Raw genomic sequence first — 23,876 nt, 5'->3', positions numbered from 1 at the left:
GAACATTCTCTCTCTCTCTTTCCCACTGAAGAACATTCTCTCTCTCTCTTTCCCACTGAAGAACATTCTCTCTCTCTCTCTCTTTCCCACTGAAGAACTTTCTCTCTTTCCCACTGAAGAACATTCTCTCTCTCTCTCTCTCTTTCCCACTGAAGAACATTCTCTCTCTCTCTTTCCCACTGAAGAACATTCTCCCTCTTTCCCACTGAAGAACATTCTCTCTTTCCCACTGAAGAACATTCTCTCTCTCTCTCTTTCCCACTGAAGAACTTTCTCTCTTTCCCACTGAAAAACATTCTCTCTCTCTCTCTCTTTCCCACTGAAGAACATTCTCTCTCTTTCCCACTGAAGAACATTCTCTCTCTCTCTCTCTCTTGCACACATGCACTGCCCCTACCCCCAAAGCTTTTCATCCTGTACTTTTTACTTCACCACAGGACCAGTATTACAAAGACAAGTATGATTTGTCAACTTCTATTTCTTGCAGCACTCTGCAGTTGGGGAGTTGTCTCTTCTTGCCTACTCTGACCTGCAGAGTGGCCAGGCTCAGGCTAACTTGATCGCATGAGAACTTGAGAGATCAGCAGGGCTGGCTCTGGTTAGTGCTTGGGTGGGAGTGGGAGACCTCCAAGGAAGCCCAGGGCTGCTATGCAGAGGCTGGAAGTAGCAAACCACCTCTGAACATCTCTGGCTTTGCAGACCTCATAAGGGGTGGCCATCACACAGGTATGACTTCAGCACTCTTCCCCCCCACCCCCATTCCCCTTGCCTGTCCAGGTGGGGAATGTATAGACTGCACCTTGGGGCCCTGCCTCCAATAAAGTGGGTAGAGGGAGGTGAGAGCTTCTGGAGTGACCAGCTAAACTCACCTCAACTCACGGCACACTGAATGGGGGGAGGAGGGGAGGTGGAAGAAGACAAGGAGAAAGAAGAAGAAGAAATTGGATTTATATCCCACCCTCCACTCTGAATCTCAGAGCGGCTCACAATATCCTTTCCCTTCCTCCCCAAAAACAGACACCCTGTGAGGTGGGTGGGGCTGAGAGAGCTCTTAACAGCAGCTGCCCTTTCAAGGACAACCTCTGCCAGAGCTATGGCTGACCCAAGGCCATGCTAGCAGGTGCAAGTGGAGGAGTGGGGAATCAAATCTGGTTCTCCCAGATAAGAGAGCTATGGCTGACCCAAAGCCATTCCAGCAGGTGCAAGTGGAGGAGTGGGGAATCAAATCCGGTTCTCCCAGATAAGAGAGCTATGACTGACCCAAGGCCATTCTAGCAGGTGCAAGTGGAGGAGTGGGGAATCAAACCCGGTTCTCCCAGAGAAGAGTCCGCACACTTCACCACTACACCAAACTGCCTGGATGAACTAAGAGCGGTTGGTTGCATTGTGGGTTTCCCTTTCCCTTTCAAGATTCATTCCCCACCTCCTCCGTGCTTTGGGAAGAATCCAGTTTATTTTTCAGTATATACTGGCTTTTTGTGATCCAGGGAGAGCTGGTTTACCTGCGTAAATATTTACGATTCTGTGTCTGTGATCCCCGACCACCCCCAAGAATTGAAGCAGGCCACAAACCTCGACTAAAAGTGGCTTGATCACGGTGTCTGTTTGTCCTTCGCTGAGGGTCTTCGCTATTTCATTCCCGCACAGCTGTTCGGAGTCCAGGGACTTGGCGGTCACTGTGATGTTCACTTCACCTGGAACAGAAATGGCCTCCTCCTCAGGGCTATAAATCACCAGCCTTGCTTTCCCATGTAGTTCTTCCCAGCCCCTTCAGAGGAACACAGCAATAAGGCCAGAGGCTAGGAGGGGTCTCAGGCCAGCCTCTGTGTTCAGACTGTGCTGTCCGTTTAATGCAGAAGTCCCCAATGTGGTGCCTCTTGGCACCAGGACAGTTTCCCTGGTGCCCATCAAGTTCTCTCAGAAAACAGGCAGGATTCGGTGGGGCTTCTGCCCAGCGAGGCTTCCGATTGGCTGTGCTTCCCGCTAAACCAAGCTTCTGCCCGAAATGTTGAAGAGTTACTAATAGGGTGCGGTCACACCTACCATTAAAAGCGGGTGCGTAGCGCTCAAATCTGAACCGCTGAATATTGATTCGATGCAGGGCAGTTCAGACGAGCATCCAAGAATGCGATTCATTCTGTTGTGCGCGATCAGACATCCAATACTATCACGCTCCTTTCTTGGAGCATGCGTAATCAGATGGTGATTTCTGGGAGGGGAGGGGGTCCATTGAACATGCGCCCGACTGTTTGGAGCTGGGAAATCAAAACTTTCTTCAGAGGCAGGGGGGAAGGGCGAAAGTTTCCAGAATTAACGTTGCCGATCCAAACCACGCAACTGCCAGGAAATATTTTCCTAGAAATTGGCAGTGACAATGATATCTTGAAATCCTCCACATTGAAAAAAAAGAATTTTTTCCTGTTCTGAATAGTGGGATAACGTTTCCCCCCCCCCTCCGATCCTGTGTTGATTGGAGAAGCAGAAGCGTCACCTCAGATTCCCGGATGATCTGGCAATGCGCATGTCTGCTGGGGCTTTTTTTTTTTTTTTTTAAAGGTGAGAGGCAGTATCGCGCGTGAGCTGTCCAAACAACAAAAAGCTGATCTTGTGCCGCTGTTTTGAAAAAGGGCCGGACTTTATGTGCTGTCAAATTAATGCGGTACTGATCTGCAGCAAGTCGGAATGACCCCGGATGACGCTCGATTGCTAGATGTGCATGTCTGAACGAACACATTTAATCCGTCAGCCAGACGGAGCTGTGTCGTCACTAATGATACGTGTGACCGCACCCATAGAGTGATATATGTAAATGCAGTCCCTGACATTTTGTAGTTGGCCCCGCCTCCAGCAGCATCCATTTTGTGATTTTGACAGCCATTCTGTGATTGCACTCACACTGCCCTGTGTCAGAACTGAAAGGGACCCCCAGGCTCAAAAAGGTCATGGACCCCTAGGGTTGCCAAGTCCAATTCAAGAAATATCTGGGGACTTTGGGGGTGGAGCCAGGAGACTTTGGGGGTGGAGCCAGGAGACTTTGGGGATGCAGCCAGGAGCAAGGGTGTGACAAGCATAATTGAACTCCAAGGGAGTTCTGGCCATCACATTTAAAGGGACAGCACACCTTTTTAAATGTCTTCCTTCCATAGGAAATCATGAAGGATAGGGGCACCTTCTTTTGGGGCTCATAGAATTGGACCCCCTGGTCCAATCGTTTTGAAACTTGGGGGGGGGGTACTTTGGGGAGAGGCACTAGATACTATACTGAAAATTTGGTGCCTCTACCTCAAAAAACAGCTCCCCCAGAGCCCCTGAAACCTCCAGATCAATTCCCCATTATACCCTATGAGAATCGATCTCCACATAGGGAATAATGAAGTGCTCAGCAGACGTTTCCCTCCCCCGCCCCCGTTTCTGGCGACTCTGAAGCGAGGGATTGGCCTCTCTACTCATGAGTTGCTGCCACCTTCTTCAAAGTCACACAGAGACACCATCCCAAGAGGAAGCCTTTCAATCGGAGCCTGAAGCCTCCGGAGGTGGGAAGGCACATGGTCCTCTGGGGGCGGGGCTTCCCTTGCTGGCCAGCTGACTGGGGGCGGGAAGGAGCCTGGGCCAGATAGATCTCCTGGCTCCACCCCAAATTCTTCTGGCTCCACCCCCAAAGTCTTCTGGCTCCACCCCCAAAGTCCCCAGATATTTCTTGAATTGGACTTGGCTACCCTATACACAATAGAATTGCTCTCTTTATCCTTGCTGTCTATCCTTGATCAGATAGCAGTAAGACCCTTTCCCTCCTGAATTAAAAGATAGTTTCTCCCCCTCCCCCCGCCCACTTTATCCCCGACTCCAAGGCTTACCCAAAGTTTCTGGCGTGACCGTCCATGACACGGTTTGCCTTTCATTTGTACACAGGCAGTAAGATTCTTCCTCATTTCCTAGCGAAGAAGCCACAAAGTCCGGAGAGGGAGCCAACGATATGCTTACCTGTCCATCGACAACAAAAAAAATGTTACTGGGGAGGAAGCCAAGGATATGCCCACCTGTCCATCGACGAAAAGGTATTACTGGGAAGGGGAAGCTCTCTGTTGCTCTAAGGAGGGGCTCGGAAAAAGAGGAGGCGGTCAGGACAGGAGAGAGGAGGCGATGAGAAGGTTCTAGGGGGGCAAAGTCACAAAGGTATGGGGCAGGGAAAGGTGCTTCACTTTCATCTAGTTCTATAATTGTGTTCTACGGTATTTTAAGGTTGCCAGCTCTCTCTTGGGAAATTCATGGAGATTTGGGAAGGGGTGCCTGGGGAGGACAGTGTTTGAATGTAATGATGTAATGTCATTCTAGGACTTCCATTTCTCCTAGAGATATACCATAGAGTTGACCCTTCGTAGCTGCCATTTCCTCCAATCGCTATACTTTGGAGAGGAGTTGTAACTCCAGGAGAACTCCAGGCCCCACCTGGAGGCTGGCAACCCTAACTGAGATGCTGGCAGACATCATGCCTGCTCTCCTGTTTCTTATTTAGCGTTTTGCTTGCTTCTGCAAGTAACTTTTGCAAGCTGTGGGGTGATGTGAGAAACTATACAGAAGAAAGAGAAGAGCGGGTTTTTATGCCTTGCTTTTCTCTGCCTTAGAGAGTCTCAAAGCTGCCTGCGATTGCTTTTCCTTCCTCTCCCCACAACAGGCACCTTGTGAGGTGTAGGTGTGGCTGAGAGAGATCTTAAGAGAATGGCGACTGGCCCAAGATCACCCAGCAGGTTTCATGGGGAGGAGCAGGGAAGCAAACCCAGTTCTCCAGATTAGAGTCTGCTGTTCTTAAGCATGACACCATGCTGGCTCTCCATCCAGGGTTCTCAACCATACCTCTTCTTATTCATCCTCTCAGATTTCACAAGCCATTGGCTTGATCCAACATGGCTTCTCTTATGCTCTTATGTGACACAGAGTGTTGGACAGGATGGGCCACTGGCCTGATCCAACATGGCTTCACTTATGTTCTTATGTGACACAGAGTGTTGGACTGGATGGGCCATTGGCCTGATCCAACATGGCTTCTCTTATGTTCTTATGTGACACAGAGTGCTGGACTGGATGGGCCACTGGCCTGATCCAACATGGCTTCTCTTATGTTCTTATGTGACACAGAGTGCTGGACTGGATGGGCCATTGGCCTGATCCAACATGGCTTCTCTTATGTTCTTATGTGACACAGAGTGCTGGACTGGATGGGCCATTGGCCTGATCCAACAGGGCTTCTCTTATGTTCTTATGTGACACAGAGTGTTGGACTGGATGGGCCATTGGCCTGATTCAACAGGGCTTCTCTTATGTTCTTATGTGACACAGAGTGTTGGACTGGATGCGCAATTGGCCTGATCCAACAGGGCTTCTCTTATGTGACACAGAGTGCTGGACTGGATGGGCCACTGGCCTGATCCAACATGGCTTCTCTTGTGTTCTTGTGTTCTCTGGAGAAAAAGGGTGGCTTGGAGGGTTGGCTCTATAGTATTGTACACTGTTGAGGTCCTACCTCTGGCTGCACCTTCAAATCTTTAGGAATTTCCCCGCCCTGTGCTAGTAGCCCTACTATGTTAGAAGTTCTGATCACAGAATCCCTGGTAACCTTACCACAGAGTCTCTGATGATATCTACCAGTTCTTTTTTTTTTAGCAGGAACACACAGGAATGCAGTTCTGGCTGGCATGGGGTCAAGGGGTGTGGCCTAATATGCAAATGAGTCCCTGCTGGGCTTTTCCTACAAAAGAAGCCCTGATTTCTACAGCTACTTTTGTTATTCTAGGTAGGTCCAGGAATCAGCAGCAACTATGGCCAGTAAGTAGCTGAGCCTCTACTGAAGCCTTATTTTTTTTTTCTTTTTTTCCCTCCTGGGCCTCACTGCCCCACCCCAAGCCCTTCTGCAGCTGTGCCTTCCACCGACAGACGACTGGATCCAAGGCGCAGAGGTAGAAGGTTCCTGAGGGAGTTGCAAACAGGAATGGGACTTTAGCACAAGAGTCCCAGGATTCAACAGGTGGGATGTACTTTCAAGCGTGGATGGAGAGGCAAAGGGAGTTCAGGCTTTGGGGTGCAAGCCAGACAGTAAACATTACTCACTCTGATGCAATCTTGTAGATAGGTGAAGGCAGTGGCCTTCAGCTCAAAGGCTTCCCCTCGCACCACCGAGTAAGGTATGGTGAGTTCCACAAAGAAGGGCTGGAAGCCTGTGAGGGAGACAGTATCGGAGAGGCCGAAGCCGGCCTCCGCTGATGTACAGAAGGCATTCGCACTCCAGTCGGTGATGGTGTCTGGAATGGTCACTGGCACATTTGCATGTCCATCAGAGCTGGTAAAAAGGGTGAGAAGGAATTAGGGTTGCCAACTTCAGGTTGGGGAATTCATGGAGATTCGAGGGTGGAATTCAGAGTCGCTAGGCTCCCCCGACCGTCTGGCGTGGGGTTGGAGCATATCATGGTGCCAAATCTAGGTTAGGAAACTCCTGGAGATTTATGGATGGAGCCTGGGGAAGACAGGGACCTCAGTGGGAGACAATGCCGTAGAGTCCACCCTCCATTTTCTCCAGCGGAACTGATCCCTGTAGTCTGGAAACAAGCTGTGATTCCAGGGGATCCTAGGGATGAGAGACCCTCCACTGCAGGCAGGAACTCCTGGCTTCTGGAGCTCCTCTCTGCCCCCCAATTAGTAAAAGGAAAGGTAGTCCCCTGTGCAAGCACCAGTCATTTCCAACTCTGAGGTGACATCACATCACGACGTTTTCACGGCAGACTTTTTACAGGATGGTTTGCCATTGCCCTCCCCAGTCATCTACGCTTTTCCTTCAGCAAGCTGGGGACTCATTTGACCGACCTCGGAAGGATGGAAGGCTGAGTCAACCTTGAGCCGGCAACCTGAACCCAGCTTCTGCCGGGATCGAACTCAGGTCGCAAAGCTTAGGACTGCAGTACTGCAGCTTTACTACTCTGCGCCACGGGGCTCTTGCCCCTAAATTACCCCAACTCCCAAACAAACAAGAAGCTGGAAATAAACATATCTGTGTGACATTGGAGGAGGGTACTCTGATTTGGGGGCAAAACTCTATGGTAGAATCATAGAGTTGGAAGGGACCTCTAGGGTCATCTAGTCCAACCCCCTGCACAATGCAGGAAACTCACAAACACCTCCCCCTAAAGCTACCAGAGTTTTGCCCCAAAACCAGAGCATCGCCCCCCAACATCCCTGATGTGCCCATGTCACTTCCAGATCATGTAGGCACATTGCATTTATTTTCAGGGATTCTCCTCGTTCCTGGTAAGTTTACACCTCATCTCCCACCTGCAGGTCTGAGGGACCTGGTAACCCTATGGAGTTGTTTTAATGTAGAGATGTTTTATTGTGTATGATAGGCGTGTATCAATGAGCTTCTAAGGGAAGGGAAGGGAAGGAAAGGTTTAAACTAAGAGCAGTAAGGGAAAGGAGATTGTGAGCCACTCTGAGACTCTATCCTTGAAGGGGCAGCTACTGTGAGAGCTCTCTCAGCCCCACCCACCTCACAGGGTGTCTGTTGTGGGGGAGGAAGGGAAAGGAGATTGTAGGCCACTCTGAGACTCTGTCCTTGAAGGGGTAGCTGCTGGGAGAGCCCTCTCAGCCCCACCCATCTCACAGGGTGTCTGTTATGGGGGAGGAAGGTAAAGGAGATTGTAAGCCGCTCTGAGACTCACAGTCTGCTGTGGGGGAGGAAGGTAAAGGAGATTGTGAGCCGCTCTGAGACTCTGTCCTTGAAGGGGCAGCTGCTGTGAGAGTCCTCTCAGCCCCACCCACCTCACAGGGTGTCTGCTGTGGGGGAGGAAGGTAAAGGAGATTGTGGGCCATTCTGAGACTCTGTCCTTGAAAGGACAGCTTCTGTCAGAGCTCTCTCAGCCCTACCCACCTCACAGGGTGCCTGTTGTGGGGGAGGAAGGTAAAGGAGTTTGTGAGCCACTCTGAGATTCGGAGTAGAGGGTGAAGTATAAATCCAATATCTTTTTAACCAGCTATTCAGCACCAACAAGTAATAGTGCAGGTTTATTTATTTATTATTTATTTATTACATTCGACTTATATCCCGCCCTCTCCGCAAGCGGACTCAGGGCGGCTAAAGATGGCTGGGCTAGTGAAAGGCAGGGCTCCTGTAGAGGGGACAGGCAGCAGAAGGAACATCTTTTCGTAAATGAATTAGATGCCTGTAGAATGAAGACACAAACTGCCCGATGAGAGTTTCTTAGCTTGTTCAATAGGCATGCTTATTTTGTTGAGTTGCTAGAAAACATTTTGAAACATTCTCTTAATATTCAAAGGCATCCTGTGAAACACAGTATCTGCCTGAAATTATGAATATCTATTTTAAGAGTTAGGCATAACCTCATCCCTGGCATTTTGTGACTGGCTCCGCCTCCCATGGTGGCCATTTTGTGATTGGCCCTGCCTACTGTGGCAGCCACGTTATTACTGGCTTAGCCTTCCATGGTTAGCCAACTGCCAAGTGAAGGCTGGCAATCTTCTGGAATTACAACTGATTTTCAGATTATAGAGGACCGTTCTCCTGGAGAAAATGGCCACGTTGGAAGGTGGGCTTTATGGCACTATAACCCCATCAAAGTCCCTCCCCTCCCCAAACACCACCCTCCTCAGCATCTAGCCCCAAAATCTCCAGGAATTTGCTCACCTGGAGCTGGCAACCCTACACGGTCCCTTTTTGTGTAGGGTTGCCAGCTCCAGGTGAGCAAATTCCTGGAGATTGAGGGGTGGAGCCTGGGCAGGGTGGGATATGAAGAAAGGAGGGACCTCAGGATGGAATAACGCCGGAACGTTCACCCCCCAAAGCAGCCATTTCTGTAGAGGGGGAACTATTTATAGTCTGGAGATCAGTATAATTCCACAAGATCCTGGAGGCTGGCAAACCTAAATTTATGGTGACGCCCACCACAGTGTCGAAATTCCAAAGCTGCATGCTGGGTGAAAAATAGGGTCGCCAATCCTCAGGTGGGGGCAGGGGATCTCCCGGTTTGGAGGCCCTCCCCGCGCTTCAGGGTCATCAGAAAGCGGTGGGGTGGGGGGAGGGAAATGTCTGCTGGGCACTCCATTATTCCCTATGGGGACTTATCTCCACAGGAAATAATAGAGAATTGATCCGCGGGTATTTGGGGCTCTGGGGAGGGGCTGTTTTTTGAGGTGGAGGCACCAAATTTTCAGTATAGCTTCCAATGCCTCTCCCCAAACTACACCCCCCCCCCCGCAAGTTTCAAAATGATTGGGCCAGGAGGTCCAATTCAAAGAGCCCCAAAAGAAGGTGCTCCTATCCTTCATTGTTTTCTATGGAAGGAAGGCATTTAAAAAGGTGTGGAGTTCAATTATGCTTGTCCCACCTTTTAATTTTGTCCCTTTAAGCTATAAATAGCTCCGGAATGAAAAGAAAACTTCTGTACCTTTTGTTCCAGTTATCCAAGTTTCCACTGGTCTTTCAAAGCTTTAATTGTTTAGAAATGTCCAAGAAGGTTAGGATCCTGACGAGCTTATGTCAAATCAATGACTCTGAGAACTTTTGCAGACGTTGACTATGCAGACTCCACGAGACCCCTCAAAGCCTCAAAGAAGACCCCCTCCAGGGCTCCCTTTCAGCCAAGGTAAATCTCTTTTTAAAGTTTCCGTGCAAGTCTTGGACCTTTCTCTCACTGAGAAAAGTAGGCAGTAGGCATTGATTTGCCTTCTACTACCCCGAACAAAAGTTCCAGCCTGCTCCCGTTATGAGAAGCAGCTCAGCTCGGCATTTTCCTTTCCCAGGAAGAAGTTCAATTATGCTTGTCACACCCTTGCTCCTGGCTCCACCTCCAATGTCTCTTGGCTTCACCCCCAAAGTCCCCAGTTATTTCTTGAATTGGTCCCCAGATATTTCTTGAATTTGATGAAAAAGGTAAGGGATGCCAGCACTAGAGACTGATAGAACTGAAACACATGGGGTCACAGTTCCAAGAACACTGGAGGAGCGGGGGTGGGGGCTGGCCCTCAGGCCATCCTTCATGTCCCGTCGTCTCCTGAGGCAAGGTGCATTGTCACCAAAGTCAGGGCTTTGCCAGTAGCCTCACAAATCTGAAATGCTCTCCTGCATTTTGAATTATTTCCAGGTCCAACTGGATTGTCTTAGTATTATTTGTAACAGTTTTATGAGGTGTCCAACTGGATTGTCTTAGTATTATTTGTAACAGTTTTATGAGGTGTAATTTTGTGTACGTTAGTCTATTTCTATAAAGCTGGCAACTGTGGGTAGGGAAATTTCTGGAAATCTGGGGGTAGAAACTGTGGAGAGCAGGGTGTGGGGAGGGGAGGGATGTACATATGGCCCTCCCTCCAGAGCAACCATTTCCTCCTGGAGAACCGATCTCCGTCACCTGGAGAACAGTTGGAATTCTGGGAGCCTGGAAGGTCTCCCAGTCTCAACCTGGAGGCAGTCCATCCTACATGTATATAATGTTAATTAGTATTACTATTGCGTTCTTTGTGAAGTTTTATGCCATCTTTTTAGGCTTGCCAATCCCCAGGTCCCAGCGGGGGTTCTTCCGCTTTCCCAGGCTCTTTCCCGCCCCCAGTGAGCTGGCCGGCAGGGGAAGCCCCGCCACCCACAATCACCATGTGACTTTTCACCTATGGAGGCTTCAGTCTCCGATTGAAAGGCTTCCTCTTGGGAGGGTGTGTCTGTGTTACTTTGAAGAAGTTGGCAGCAACTCGTGAGTAGAGAGGCCAATCCCTCGCTTCAGAGTCGCCAGAAACCGGGAGGGGGGAGGAAGGGAAATGTCTGCTGAGCACTTCATTATTCCCTATGTGGAGATTGATTCTCATAGGGTATAATGGGGAATTGAGCTGGAGTTATCGGGGCGTCTGGGGGGACTGTTTTTTTAGGTAGAGGCACCAAATTTTCAGTATAGCATCTAATGCCTCTCCCCAAAATAGCCCCCCAAGTTTCAAAACGATTGGACCAGGGGGGTCTAATTCTATGAGCCCCAAAAGAAGCTGCCCCTATCCTTCATTATTTCCTATGGAAGGAAGGCATTTAAAAAGGTGTGCTGTCCCTTTAAATGTGATGGCCAGAACTCCCTTGGAGTTCAATCATGCTTGTAACATCCTTGCTCTTGGCTCCGCCCCCAAAGTCTCCTGGCTCCACCCCCAAAGTCCCCAGATATTTCTTGAATTGGACTTGGCAACCCTTGTTCTTGGCTCCACCCCAATGTCTCCTGGCTCCACCCCCCAAAGTCCCCAGATACTTCTTGAATTGGACTTGGCAACCCTTGTTCCTGGCTCCACCCCCAAAGTCCCCCGATATTTCTTGAATTGGACTTGGCAACCCTTGTTCCTGGCTCCACCCCAATGTCTCCTGGCTCCACCCCCAAAGTCTCCTGGCTCCACCCCCAAAGTCCCCAGATATTTCTTGAATTGGACTTGGCAACCCCTACATCTTTTAGACCTGTTGAACGTTCAGAGGAGCCATGTGGCTGGGTTAAAAAAAGAAGATCTCCAAATAAATACATTAGATGAAAGCTTGAAATAAAAATGAGATCATTAAATAAATATATTTGCAAAAACCACGCCCATGAATTGCAGTAGGGTCGCTGCTTTGCCCCGAGCCTTAAAATTTCTTTCTCTCTTTCGTAACTACATTGCCTCCACCCTCTAAGTGTCAAAACAGTTGCTTACTCGACTGGTGTTTCCAACCAAAGCCACGTCTCGGGGAAAAAGCTTCTGGCGGGCTTTGCCACGTCGGCGTCTTCGGGAGGCATTGATGGCAAAGCTCCTGGTCCTGACATTGCATATGCGATGGGTGCGCTCTCTGCAACTACGAGAAGCAGGGGAGAAAGTTCATACCGGAGCTATGGCTGAAAGACACATGCTTACCGCTTGCTGAGGAATGCCTTCCATCGAAGAGCCTTGTCTCGCTGTCTGATCGGCAATGGCTGTTTCACATGCAGGGCCAGCCCAAGGTTGCCTTGCACCCTAGGCGAGGCTGGCACCTCCCCCCACCCCCACCCCTGCACTGATAATGTCATTGGAGATGCCCAGTTTGGCAACCCCAGGCTAGTTTGCCTCGTGGCAGAGCTGACTCTGTTCTCACACGCATGCCGCGTTGGAGATCTCCTGTTATTACAACTGTGATCTCCGGACAACAGAGATGAGTTCACCTGGAGAGAACGACCACAGTGGAAAGTGGATTCCGGGGCATTTATATCCCATTGAAGTCCTTCCCCTCCCCAAACTCTCCCCTCCTTGGGCTTCACCCTCACAATCTCCAGTCGTTTCCCAACCCGGAGCCGACAACCTTGCTTGCACGTCCTTCCTCGATTTTGCACTCAAGTGAACACGCATCCGTGAAGCGGCTCTTTGGCTCGCAAAGTGGAATCGAGCGGCAAGGAGGGGACTGACACGCGCAACTAACCGCCAAACCAAGCAATGACTGGGGCTCCCCACAGGTCTGAAATGTCATCTTTGGGGTTCGGCATCTGCCCGTGTCATCAGACCATTCCTCATGTCATCTCCCAGCCGCCCACCGCCCCAAATACATTTCCAGCTCATCAGAAGTGCAGTTTCCTCTGGAAACTGTCTGTTCCTCTAAAATATTTCTGGGAATCACACAAGTTTCCCCAAAGATCAGCCAGGGGAGAGAATTCCTGCTGCCAGCTCCCAAAGAAACCATCCGTGGTCAGAGTGAGTCCAAGCGGGAGACTCCACAGCAGGTGGGATGAGGGTGTCTCAAGACCACTCTAATTAGCTCCATGGGACTGTGGGCCAGTCTGTTTACACATGTATAAGCCTAATTGCTATATATGACGGGAAATGGTAGAGAGTTTCATTTCATTCTCTTTAGGGGAAGTAGAAAGCCTCTCCAAAGGGATGTGAAGTGAATGGCCATACCCCAAGAGCCAGGGGAAGAAGCCACACGGCCCCAGACTCTCTTCTTGTCTCTTTTGCTTCTCCTTTCTCTCCCTGACATCCCAAGCATATTTGCAGACCCTTAGAGCCCTACCTCCTGCAAAGCTCCACTGAGAAATGGTCAAAATTCCTCATTTGTTGTTCCAAATTTACTTTGAATTTTCCCTTTGAATTTTTTTTTTGGGGGGGGGGATGTCATAGAAATGAAGGCATAGAAGAAGAAGATATTGAATTTATATCCCGCCCTCCACTCTGAAGAGTCTCAGAGCGGCTCACAATCTCCTTCCTCCCCCACAACAGACACCCTGTGAGGTAAATGAAGATATTGGTTTTATATCCCGCCCTCCACTCCGAACAGTCTCAGAGCGGCTCACAATCTCCTTTCCCTTCCTCCCCCACAACAGACACCCTGTGAGGTGAGTGAGGCTGAGAGGGCTCTCACAGCAGCTGCCCTTTCAAGGACAGAGTCTCAGAGAGGCCTACAGTCTCCTTTCCCTTCCTCCCCCACAACAGACACCCTGTGAGGTGGGTGGGGCTGGAGAGGGCTCTCACAGCAGCTGCCCTTTCAAGGACAGAATCTCAGAGCGGCCTACAATCTCCTTTCCCTTCCTCCCCCACAACAGACACCCTGTGAGGTGGGTGGGGCTGAGAGAGCTCTCACAGCAGCTGCCCTTTCAAGGACAGAGTCTCAGAACGGCCTACAATCTCCTTTCCCTTCCTCCCCCACAACAGACACCCTGTGAGGTGGGTGGGGCTGAGAGGGCTCTCACAGCAGCTGCCCTTTCAAGGACAGAGTCTCAGAGCGGCCTACAATCTCCTTTCCCTTCCTCCCCCACAACAGACACCCTGTGAGGTGGGTGGGGCTGGAGAGGGCTCTCACAGCAGCTGCCCTTTCAAGGACAGAGTCTCAGAGCGGCTCACAATCTCCTTTCCCTTCCTCCTCCACAACAGACACCCTGTGAGGTGGGTGGGGCTGAGAGGGCTCTCACAACAGCTGCCCTTTCAAGGACAAAGTCTCAGAGCGGCTCACAATCTCCTTTATCTTCCTCCCCCACAACAGACACCCTGTGAGGTGGGGGGAGGGGCTGGAGAGGGCTCTCACAGCAGCTGCCCTTTCAAGGACAGAGTCTCAGAGTGGCCTACAATCTCCTTTCCCTTCCTCCCCGACAACAGACACCCTGTGAGGTGGGTGGGGCTGCGAGGGCTCTCACAGCAGCTGCCCTTTCGGAAGGTACCAAATACATGGAAAGAAGCTGTTATTTCTTTGATACCTAAAGAAGAAAGAGATGTTACAAATGTGAAAAATTACAGACCAATTTCACTTTTGAACAATGATTATAAAATATTTACAAGAATTCTGGCAGAACGTCTTAAGCAATATTTGATAAATTTTATAAAAGAGGACCAAGCCGGTTTTCTTCCCAAAAGACAAATAAGAGACAATATTAGAACTGTTGTAAATATTGTAGAATATTATGAAAGACATCCAGAAAAGGAAGTAGCGCTATTCTTTGCGGATGCAGAAAAAGCATTTGACAATTTAAATTGGGACTTTATGTTTGCAGTGATGGAAAAAATGGAGCTTGGAGAAAGTTTTATAAGAATGATAAAGGCAATATATTCTGAACAAAGTGCAAGGCTGTGCATCAACGCAGATCTTACAGATGAAATGAAAATTAGTAAAGGTACCAGACAAGGCTGCCCGCTTTCGCCATTGCTGTTTATAATGACTCTTGAAATTTTACTAATGCAGATTCAAGAAGAAAAAGATTTAGAAGGACTACAAATAAAAGGATTTACCTATAAATACAGAGCATTTGCAGATGATATAATGTTTATAAATGAAAATCCTTTACAAGTTACACCTTTGTTGTTAATGAGAATACAAGAGTTTGGGGAGTTGGCGGGACTTTATATAAACAAAGAAAAATCAAAAATCTTATGTAAGAATATGCAGAAAAATAGACAACAAGAACTACAAAGACTAACGGGTTGTGAAGTTACCTCTAAGGTAAAATACCTAGGGGTAGAGATAACAATGAAAAATATTGATTTGTTTAAGAACAATTATGAAAAGCTATGGCGTAAAATAGAAGAAGACATGCTAAAGTGGAACAAGCTCAATTTGTCACTGTTGGGTAGAATAGCTGCAGTAAAAATGAATATTTTACCAAGGATTATGTATCTGTTTCAAACCATCCCCATTGTGAAAGATGCTAAGCAATTTGATAAATGGCGAAGAAAAATTTCGGAATTCGTGTGGGCCGGGAGGAAACCTAGAATTAAAATGAAAGTCCTGATAGATGCGAAAGAGAGAGGTGGATTCCAATTACCAGATTTGAAACTGTATCATGAAGCAATTTGTTTAGTATGGTTAAAAGAATGGATAACGTTATTAAATAAAAAACTTCTAATGTTAGAAGGCCATGGAAAAAAATTCGGCTGGCATGCATATTTGTACTATGGAAAAAAGAAGATGGACGGTCTTTTCTCTCACCATTATATAAGGAGTAGCTTATTAAATGTGTGGATAAAGTACAAGAAATATGGTGATGAGAGGAGACCTTTATGGATAGTGCCGGCTGAAGTGATAAAGTTAACGGCCAAAACAGTCAAGGAAAAACAACTATCATACAACCAGTTACTAAAAATACAAAGCGGGAAAATAGAATTGAAAACTGCAGAAGAACTAAACTATAAATATGATTGGTTTCAAATGCAACAAATAAAAAGTTTGATGGAGAATGATATCAAAGCTGAAGGAATAAGGAAAGAACAAACAGAAATGGAAAGAGTTCTGCTTGGAGATAATGAGAAATTAATTTCAAAAGTGTACAAATTACTTTTACAATGGGCTACAGAAGATGAAGTAGTGAAATCTCAAATGATAAAATGGGCAATTAATGTAAATAAAGAAATAAAGATGGAATCTTGGGAATATCTGTGGAAAAATTCCATGAAACTCGCAACATGTCATAGTATTAAAGAGAACTGTTTTAAGATGATGTATAGATGGTATATGACTCCAAAAAAATTAGCAAAGATGAACAATAAGATGCCAGATAGGTGCTGGAAATGTAAAAAGCATGAAGGTTCTTTCTACCATATGTGGTGGACTTGTGAAAGAGCTAAAATGTTTTGGCAAATGATTCAACAAGAGATATCTAAGATCCTGGGATATGAATTCAATAAAGAGGCAGAGACTTTTCTGCTGGGATTACAAATGGAAAAATTTCCAAAAGAAGATAGAACATTAATATGGTACTTGCTCTCAGCTGCTAGGACATTGTATGCGCAGTTGTGGAAGCAAGAAAAAATACCAGAAAAATGGGACTGGATTATGAAAGTTATGTCATGGAGTGAAATGGACAAATTAACAAGAAAATTAAGAGACTGTGATTTAGAACTTTTTAACCAAGAGTGGAAGAAATTCAGAAGATATGTAGAGAAAGAGTGGAAAATAAAAGGACATTGGACAATTTTTGAGGATTAAGATTTTTAAGATAACAATACAATTCTTGAAGGGGGTTCTTCTTCCCTATGTTTCTTTTTTGTTTCGTTTTTTTTCTTGATAGTTAAGGGTACCTTTAATATCTGTTTTTTTAAAGAAAATAACACTGGCGGGGGTCAAGTAATTGGGGGAGGGGTGGGAGAAAGTAAGATGTGGGGTAGAATGATGGTCTTTTTCTTAATATATATTAAGCTTTTTATAAGTTGTAGTTATAGTTCTACTACCATATGTTACTAATAAAATTGTTTATTCAAACAGCAGCTGCCCTTTCAAGGACAGAGTCTCAGAGCGGCTCACAATCTCCTTTACCTTCCCCCCCCCCCACAACAGACACCCTGTGAAGTGGGTGGGGCTGAGAGGGCTCTCACAGCAGCTGCCCTTTCAAGGACAACCTCTGCCAGAGCTATGGCTGACCCAAGGCCATGCTAGCAGGTGCAAGTGGAGGAGTGGGGAATCAAACCCGGTTTTCCCAGATGAGAGTCGGAACACTTAACCACTACACCAAACTGGCTCTGGAATTATAACTTCCCTAGGCTTGCCAATCCCCAGGTCCCAGCGGGGGTTCTTCCGCTTTCCCAGGCTCTTTCCCGCCCCCAGTCAGCTGGCCAATGGGGGGAAGCCCCGCCCACACAGGACCTCCGGAGGCTTCAGTCTCCGATTGAAAGGCTTCCTCTTGGGATGGGGTGTCTGTGTTACTTTGAAGAAGTTGGCAGCAACTCGTGAGTAGAGAGTCGCTTCAGAGTCACCAGAAACGGGGGGGGGGGACGTCTGCTGAGCACGTCATTATTCCCTATGTGGAGATTGATTCTCATAGGGTATAATGTGAAATTGATCTGGAGGTTTCGGGGGCTCTGGGGGAGCTGTTTTTTGAGGTAGAGACACAAAATTTTCAGTATAGTATCTAGTGCCTCTCCCCAAAGTACCCCCCAAGTTTCAAAACAATTGGACCACAGGGTCCAATTCTATGAGTGCCAAAAGAAGGTGCCCCTATCCTTCATTATTTCCTATGGAAGGAAGACATTTTAAAAGGAGTGCTGTCCCTTTAAATGTGATGGCCAGAACTCCCTTGGAGTTCAATTATGTTTGTCACACCCTTGTTCCTGGCTCCGCCCACAATGTCTCCTGGCTGCACCCCCAAAGTCTCCTGGTTCCACCCCCAAAGTCCCCAGATACTTATTGAATTGGACTTGGCAACCCTAAACTCCCGAGAAAGTCCTCCCAAACATCTGGTTGTTTTTCAATAAAGTTATTTTAATAGGGTTTGCAGACCTCCCCCCCTGTCAAGCATGCATATTTTTATGTGCCATGTAGGCCCACCAGACACAGAGCAGAACACCACTCTGGCCTACTTCCCCCACCTTTACAACTTAAGGGTGCATAATAAATCCATCTGGCCTGAGGATGTTTAGGTTAGCCTTGCTAGTAACGGTGTAATGTGCCTCTCCCCCAGATTCACACAGCCAGGTCTTATCTGCTCTCAGAGAAAGTGTGAGAAAGGGAGATGTTGTTATTAGCTTGCATTCCTTAGCAATAAAAGGGATAGTAGCTAGTAGCCTTTGAACCCGTTACTCAAATTGCATCTGTATGTTATCCTTTTGAAGTTTGTCTATAAAGTAACTATTCCAATCTGTATACGTCATTACTTCCAAAATGTCAAGCATCGATATTTCTCAATAATCAAGCTTTCACACACACACACCCGGTGAAGGTGGGAACCCCCCACTCCCAAGCCCCCCTCTCTGCTTCCAACCAGTTTGGCCAGTGGGGGCAGGAACTTGCCCCCAAAAGGAAGGAGGCTCAGATGAGATTTTAGCGACGTACCTATGTGACTTCAAATGTGATCTGGAAATTATGCAAGTTTTGGGGCCTAAACTCTATGGTAGAAACTAATTCTACCATAGAGTTTTTGACCAAAAATGAGAGCATCACCCTGATGTCTGCAACATTCCTATATCACTTCCAGGTCACGTTGGAAGTGACATGGACATGCTGAAACATCGGTTGAAACGTCCTGCTCCTTGTAAGTCCTCCCCACATCACCGCTGGTTGCCAGGAAAGACCTGGGGACCTGGCAACCCTACGTGGTTTTACAATTTACAGAGCTCTTGGCCTAGAGTAGGAGGCGGAGCCATGAGGGCAAAAGGAGGGGCAGCGCTTCGCAGGTCATGGGCCTCGTGTGGCCAGGGCTCCTCTGATGGTTTTTAACAATAAAATGAAGGTGGAGCTGAGGTAAGGAACAAAGGAGTGACTCCTCTGTGCCTCATTCTGCTTCAGTTCTTACCGTATGTCCTTGCTACGCCTGGAGTGCTGTATAGATTTACATGACTGCAGAACACGGTCCTATGGATCCTGACATTAGTAAAAACTTTAAGGCCAACATTCTGTAAAACAAGAAAGTAAGGCACTTTCGAACCTCTCCAAAAGCCTGGGCCTCTTCTCCTTGTCAGAGAGGAGCATGTAAGATGGCTCCTTGGCCAATCAAAAGAGGGGTGCATCACACAGAAGAAGCAGACGTTCATTGTTGTTTAGAGACAAGACAGTTCTTCCCCCTGTGAAGAGTTCAGAATCTGTGCCCCACGACAGCCCCCCACCCCCCCAATACTGAGTGTGTACTGTAGACATGTGTCCAAAGAAATATGGGCCTTCTCCTCTGTGTATGCATCCCTCCCTTGTAAGAGGGGCCCTGAAAGGGCTTTGTGGAGTTGCTGTTCTGTAGCAACACCTCCTTTCCTCCACTTACAAGTTCTGGTTTGGCCTTCAACTCAGGCAGAAGTACAAATGTCCCAGGGAGGGAGCTGTACTCTGTCAGGCTTCCCCAGAATGCAAATCTGTGCCTTTAGAAATTAGACGAACAGAGTTATGTGCAAAAATGGTTAAAAACAACTGTATGATATTTTGAAAGCAATTATAAAAATAAGGGGGATGCCAACCAATGTTCCCCTTAAGCTGCAGTCTTTTGAGCAAAAATTCTACTTTGTGAGCTATTAAAGTTGTGTCTATTGGTATTAAAGTTGTGAGCTACTGCAGAAATTATTGTGCTCTGGGATTATTAGGGTTGCCAAGTCCAATTCAAGAAATATCTGGGGACTTTGGGGGTGGAGCCAGGAGACTTTGGGGGGTGGAGCCAGGAGACATTAGGGGTGGAGCCAAGATCAAGGCTGTGACAAGAATAATTGAACTCCAAAGGGAGTTCTGGCCCTCACATTTAAAGGGACGGCACACCTTTTCAATTCCTTCCTTCCATAGGAAATAATGAAGGATAGGAGCACCTTCTTTTGGGGCTCATAGAATTGGACCCCCTGGTCCAATCTTTTTGAAACTTGGGGGGTATTTTGGGGAGAGGCACTAGATGCTATACTGAAAATTTGGTGCCTCTACCCCAAAAAACAGCCCCCCCACAGAGCCCCAGATACCCGCGGATCGATTCTCCATGATTTTCTATGGGAATAAATCTCCCTAGGGAATAACAGTTCCCAGCAGACATTTCCCTCCCTTCCCCCTGCTTTCTGATGACCCTGAAGCAGGGGGAGGGCCTCCAAACCGGGGGATCCCCTGCCCCCACCTGGGGATTGGCAACCCTAGGGATTATCCTTCCTGAGCTAAAACAAAGGTGTGTGAGCTGGAGGCTAAAAACCTGTGAGCTAGCTGATGCCGATAGTGAATGTCAAGTCTGCTGTCAACTTTTTCAGAAAAAGAAAATGGGGGATTTTGGGACCCAGCTGAGGGCGTGGGAGGCAAAAGCAGCTTTTCAGACACTAGGATCACCAGGGGCAGGTTTAGCCTTCACTGCAATGGTGTCCCCAAACACAATGGTTTAATTTCTACCATAGGCATTAACAGATGCTATTCAGTCAATGGAGAAAAGTAGAACACGGTACCTGAACAAGGCAAAAGTCTTGTTTAATTGGCGTGCCCGTGTAGAATGATAGTGTGGAGGTTTGGTATTTGCGTTTGGTCAAAAACTCTATTAATTCATCAGAACTTCTCCATGGAGTGGGGAGGGGGGTGGCAAAGCCTCATCCCCCCAGGTATTGGGTGGGCCAAACGCCTAGGGTTCCCAGACCACCTCCCACAAATCGTGGAAGCTTTCAGGTGTGGAACCCTTGAAAAATAGTGCCATTTGCTGTGAAAACTCAGAAGTGATATGGCCACAACACAACGCTAGGTGTTCTTCAAATCTCTATGGTAATGACCACAGAGATCCTGGGCGTTCCTAGAGCATCATGCTGTAGCTGTGAGTCACTTCCAGAAGAAAACGGCAGGAAGGCTACCGTGAAAGCAGGAGAATACCTGTTAAAATTAGGCAAGTGGCAGCCACATAACCATGACCGGCATGGGGGTTCTACGGTAAATATTTTCCCTTTCTGTTCACCTTGGCTGGGCACAAGGGTAGGCATTTCAGTAGCCAATGAACTCAGTGTTGGATTCTGCATTAGCCTTTGTCCTGGTTTCGTTCTTGGCTCTCAAGTTTGCATGGGGCAGGGAGCAAGCAGAGAACACACAGCCCCGTTCCAAAGATGCCAATGCAGAATCTGGGGGAAAGAGCCACCGTGACGAGCCCGCCCCCCCACACAGAAGGGAGGCAAGTGCTGAGTGCGGAATTAGTCAGTGTCCATTTGGTACTCACCTTGAGGAGTTCGTAGGCGTCCCCTTTATTATCATGAGCAACAGGGGTGTAGTGAATGCCATCCACAACAATATTTTTGGGAGCCACGCAGTGCTCAACGTCTGGTTCATCCAAATAGTGATTCTGGTAGCTATAGCCCCGGAGGTCCTTCACAGGAAGCAAATTATAAACCTGAAAGCAAAGGAGAATCAGTATGACATTAAATATTCCTGTGCTGGTAGTCACCGTGTCCATTTAGGGACTGAGCTGGGCTTGGACTAGAACAATGGCTGCCCACTAAGATGGAAACATTGTGGCTGTTTTCCAGCCATTTCCAGACCAGCTCCAAAACTAAATGAAGAAGAAGATGAAGAAGAAGATATTGGATTTATATCCCGCCCTCCACTCCAAAGAGTCTCAGAGCGGCTCACAATCTCCTTTACCTTCCTTCTTCCTCCCCCACAACAGACACCCTGTGAGGTGGGTGGGGCTGGAGAGGGCTCTCACAGCAGCTGCCCTTTCAAGGACAGAATCTCAGAGTGGCTCACAATCTCCTTTCCCTTCCTCCCCCACAACAGACACCCTGTGAGGTGGGTGGGGCTGGAGAGGGCTCTCACAGCAGCTGCCCTTTCAAGGACAGAATCTCAGAGTGGCTCACAATCTCCTTTCCCTTCCTCACCCACAACAGACACCCTGTGAGGTGGGTGGGGCTGGAGAGGGCTCTCACAGCAGCTGCCCTTTCAAGGACAGAGTCTCAGAGTGGCCTACAATCTCCTTTACCTTCCTCCCCCACAACAAACACCCTGTGAGGTGGGTGGGGCTGGAGAGGGCTCTCACAGCAGCTGCCCTTTCAAGGACAGAGTCTCAGAGTGGCTCACAATCTCCTTTACCTTCCTCCCCCACAACAGACACCCTGTGAGGTGGGTGGGGCTGGAGAGGGCTCTCACAGCAGCTGCCCTTTCAACGACAGAGGGAAACTTCTCCCCAACTTAGGTAGCACCTTTAAGGCTAACACTACAATCTCCTTTCCCTTCCTCCCCCACAACAGACACCCTGTGAGGTGGGTGGGGCTGGAGAGGGCTCTCACAGCAGCTGCCCTTTCAAGGACAGAGTCTCAGAGCGGCTCACAATCTCCTTTCCCTTCCTCCCCCACAACAGACACCCTGTGAGGTGGGCGGGGCTGGAGAGGGCTCTCACAGCAGCTGCCCTTTCAAGGACAACCTCTGCCAGAGCTATGGCGGACCCAAGGCCATGCTAGCAGGTGCAAGTGGAGGAGTGGGGAATCAAACCCGGTTCTCCCAGATAAGAGTCCGCACACTTAACCACTACACCAAACTGGCTCTCCAGTTGAATGGACGGAGCACGGCTAAGACATTGGCTGCGTCCCTGAGCAGCGGCCGCATCACCATTTCCTAGGAATGCTGGGGGCCATTGACCAGAGAGGCAGGGTCATGCAAGACCTCTCTGTGGATACCTGGAATAGACAGCAGAACCATTTCTAGATGTTGCGTTTCCTCCTAGATTAATTCCTCTTCTGCCAAAACTTTTCAGAGTGGAAATGTGAAGCAGGGATTTCGTGGTTCTCAGCTGCTGAACCACTGTTTCACACTGTCTCATAATAGCAATGGCAATCAAAAGGCTCAAGGGCCACTTAGGGTTTCCCAAGTGGCTGGAATTAAACTTGAGAGCAGAATGCAAAATCTTGGCTTCCATTCCAGTGTGTTGCAGTCCCAGCTAACTGACCGTTCCATCATTAAGTTAATGTTTCTTAATATAAGGTTTGCCAACAACATTGAGGGAAACTTCTCCCCAACTTAGGTAGCACCTTTAAGACTAACACTGGCCAGAGATATAAGGGGAGGGGGCAGGCCTGTTTCTACATACTCTCCATGCATATGATGAAGAGAGCTGTGTTTCTTGAAAGCTGACGCTGCGATGAAATTTGTTAGTCTTAAAGGTGCTGTTGGAGCCCATACTATTTTGCAGCAACAGACTAACATGGCTAACTCCTCTGGATCTCTCTGGCATGCTAATAGCACTATCTAACTATCTCCCTGAGGCTTATGGGAGGGCAGGTTAGAAATCAAATGAAATAAATAAATCTAAGAAGCTGAGGAAAAATTGTTCTGGCAAATGGGGCCTGTATACACACTCGGATTAGGGTTGCCAGGTCCAGTTCAAGAAATATCTGGGGACTTTGGGGGTGGAGCCAGGAGACATTGGGGGTGGAGCCAGGAGCAAGGTTGTGGCAAGCATGACTGAACTCCAAAGGGAGTTCTGGCCATCACATTGAAAAGGACTGCATGTCAAGCGTCGATATTTCGCAATAATCAAGCTTTTGTTCTTTAATCAAAACCTGCTTTATTGTAAAACTCCATAGTTTGCTCCAAGGACAGACTCCTTGGACGTAATGACGTACATAGTATTGGATAGTAACTTATAGGTAGACTTCCAAAAGGCTGGGTTACAGATAACTTCAAAAGAATAACATAAAGATGCAAATTGAGTTGCGGGTTCAAAGGCTACTCACTAGTATCTCTTTTATGGCTAAGGAATGCCAGCTAATAAAAACATCTCCCTTTCTCACACATTCTCTGAGAGCCGATAAGACCTGGCTGTGTGAATCTGGGGGAGAGGCATTCTACACCGTTAATGCAAGGTTACTCTAAACATCCTGGGTCCAGATGGATTTATTATGAACCCATAGGAAAGGGGGGAAGAAGAAAGGGGGAAAAGACAAGGGTGATGCTCTGCTTTACCTCTGGCCTGTCTGCTAAGCCCATATAGAAATAGCATATAGAAATAGCATGCTTGACACTGCAC

At 48.0% G+C, this 23,876-nt stretch overlaps 1 protein-coding gene across 1 annotated transcript in view; it reads right to left on the bottom strand.

Annotated features, from left to right (window-relative positions):
* A2M (alpha-2-macroglobulin) overlaps positions 1-23,876 on the bottom strand; it is a 109,046-nt gene that overhangs the window by 39,429 nt on the left and 45,741 nt on the right. The window contains 6 exon segments of the mRNA XM_060236780.1: positions 1,573-1,694; positions 3,855-3,981; positions 6,103-6,331; positions 11,707-11,845; positions 18,729-18,828; positions 21,075-21,245. Coding sequence (XP_060092763.1) covers positions 1,573-1,694; positions 3,855-3,981; positions 6,103-6,331; positions 11,707-11,845; positions 18,729-18,828; positions 21,075-21,245 — 888 coding nt within the window.

The sequence above is a fragment of the Heteronotia binoei genome, chromosome 4 (genome assembly GCF_032191835.1).
Source record: "Heteronotia binoei isolate CCM8104 ecotype False Entrance Well chromosome 4, APGP_CSIRO_Hbin_v1, whole genome shotgun sequence".
Lineage (NCBI taxonomy): Eukaryota > Metazoa > Chordata > Lepidosauria > Squamata > Gekkonidae > Heteronotia > Heteronotia binoei.
Note: the sequence above shows the minus strand (reverse complement) of the source record. Positions and strands in the feature narration are given on the sequence as shown.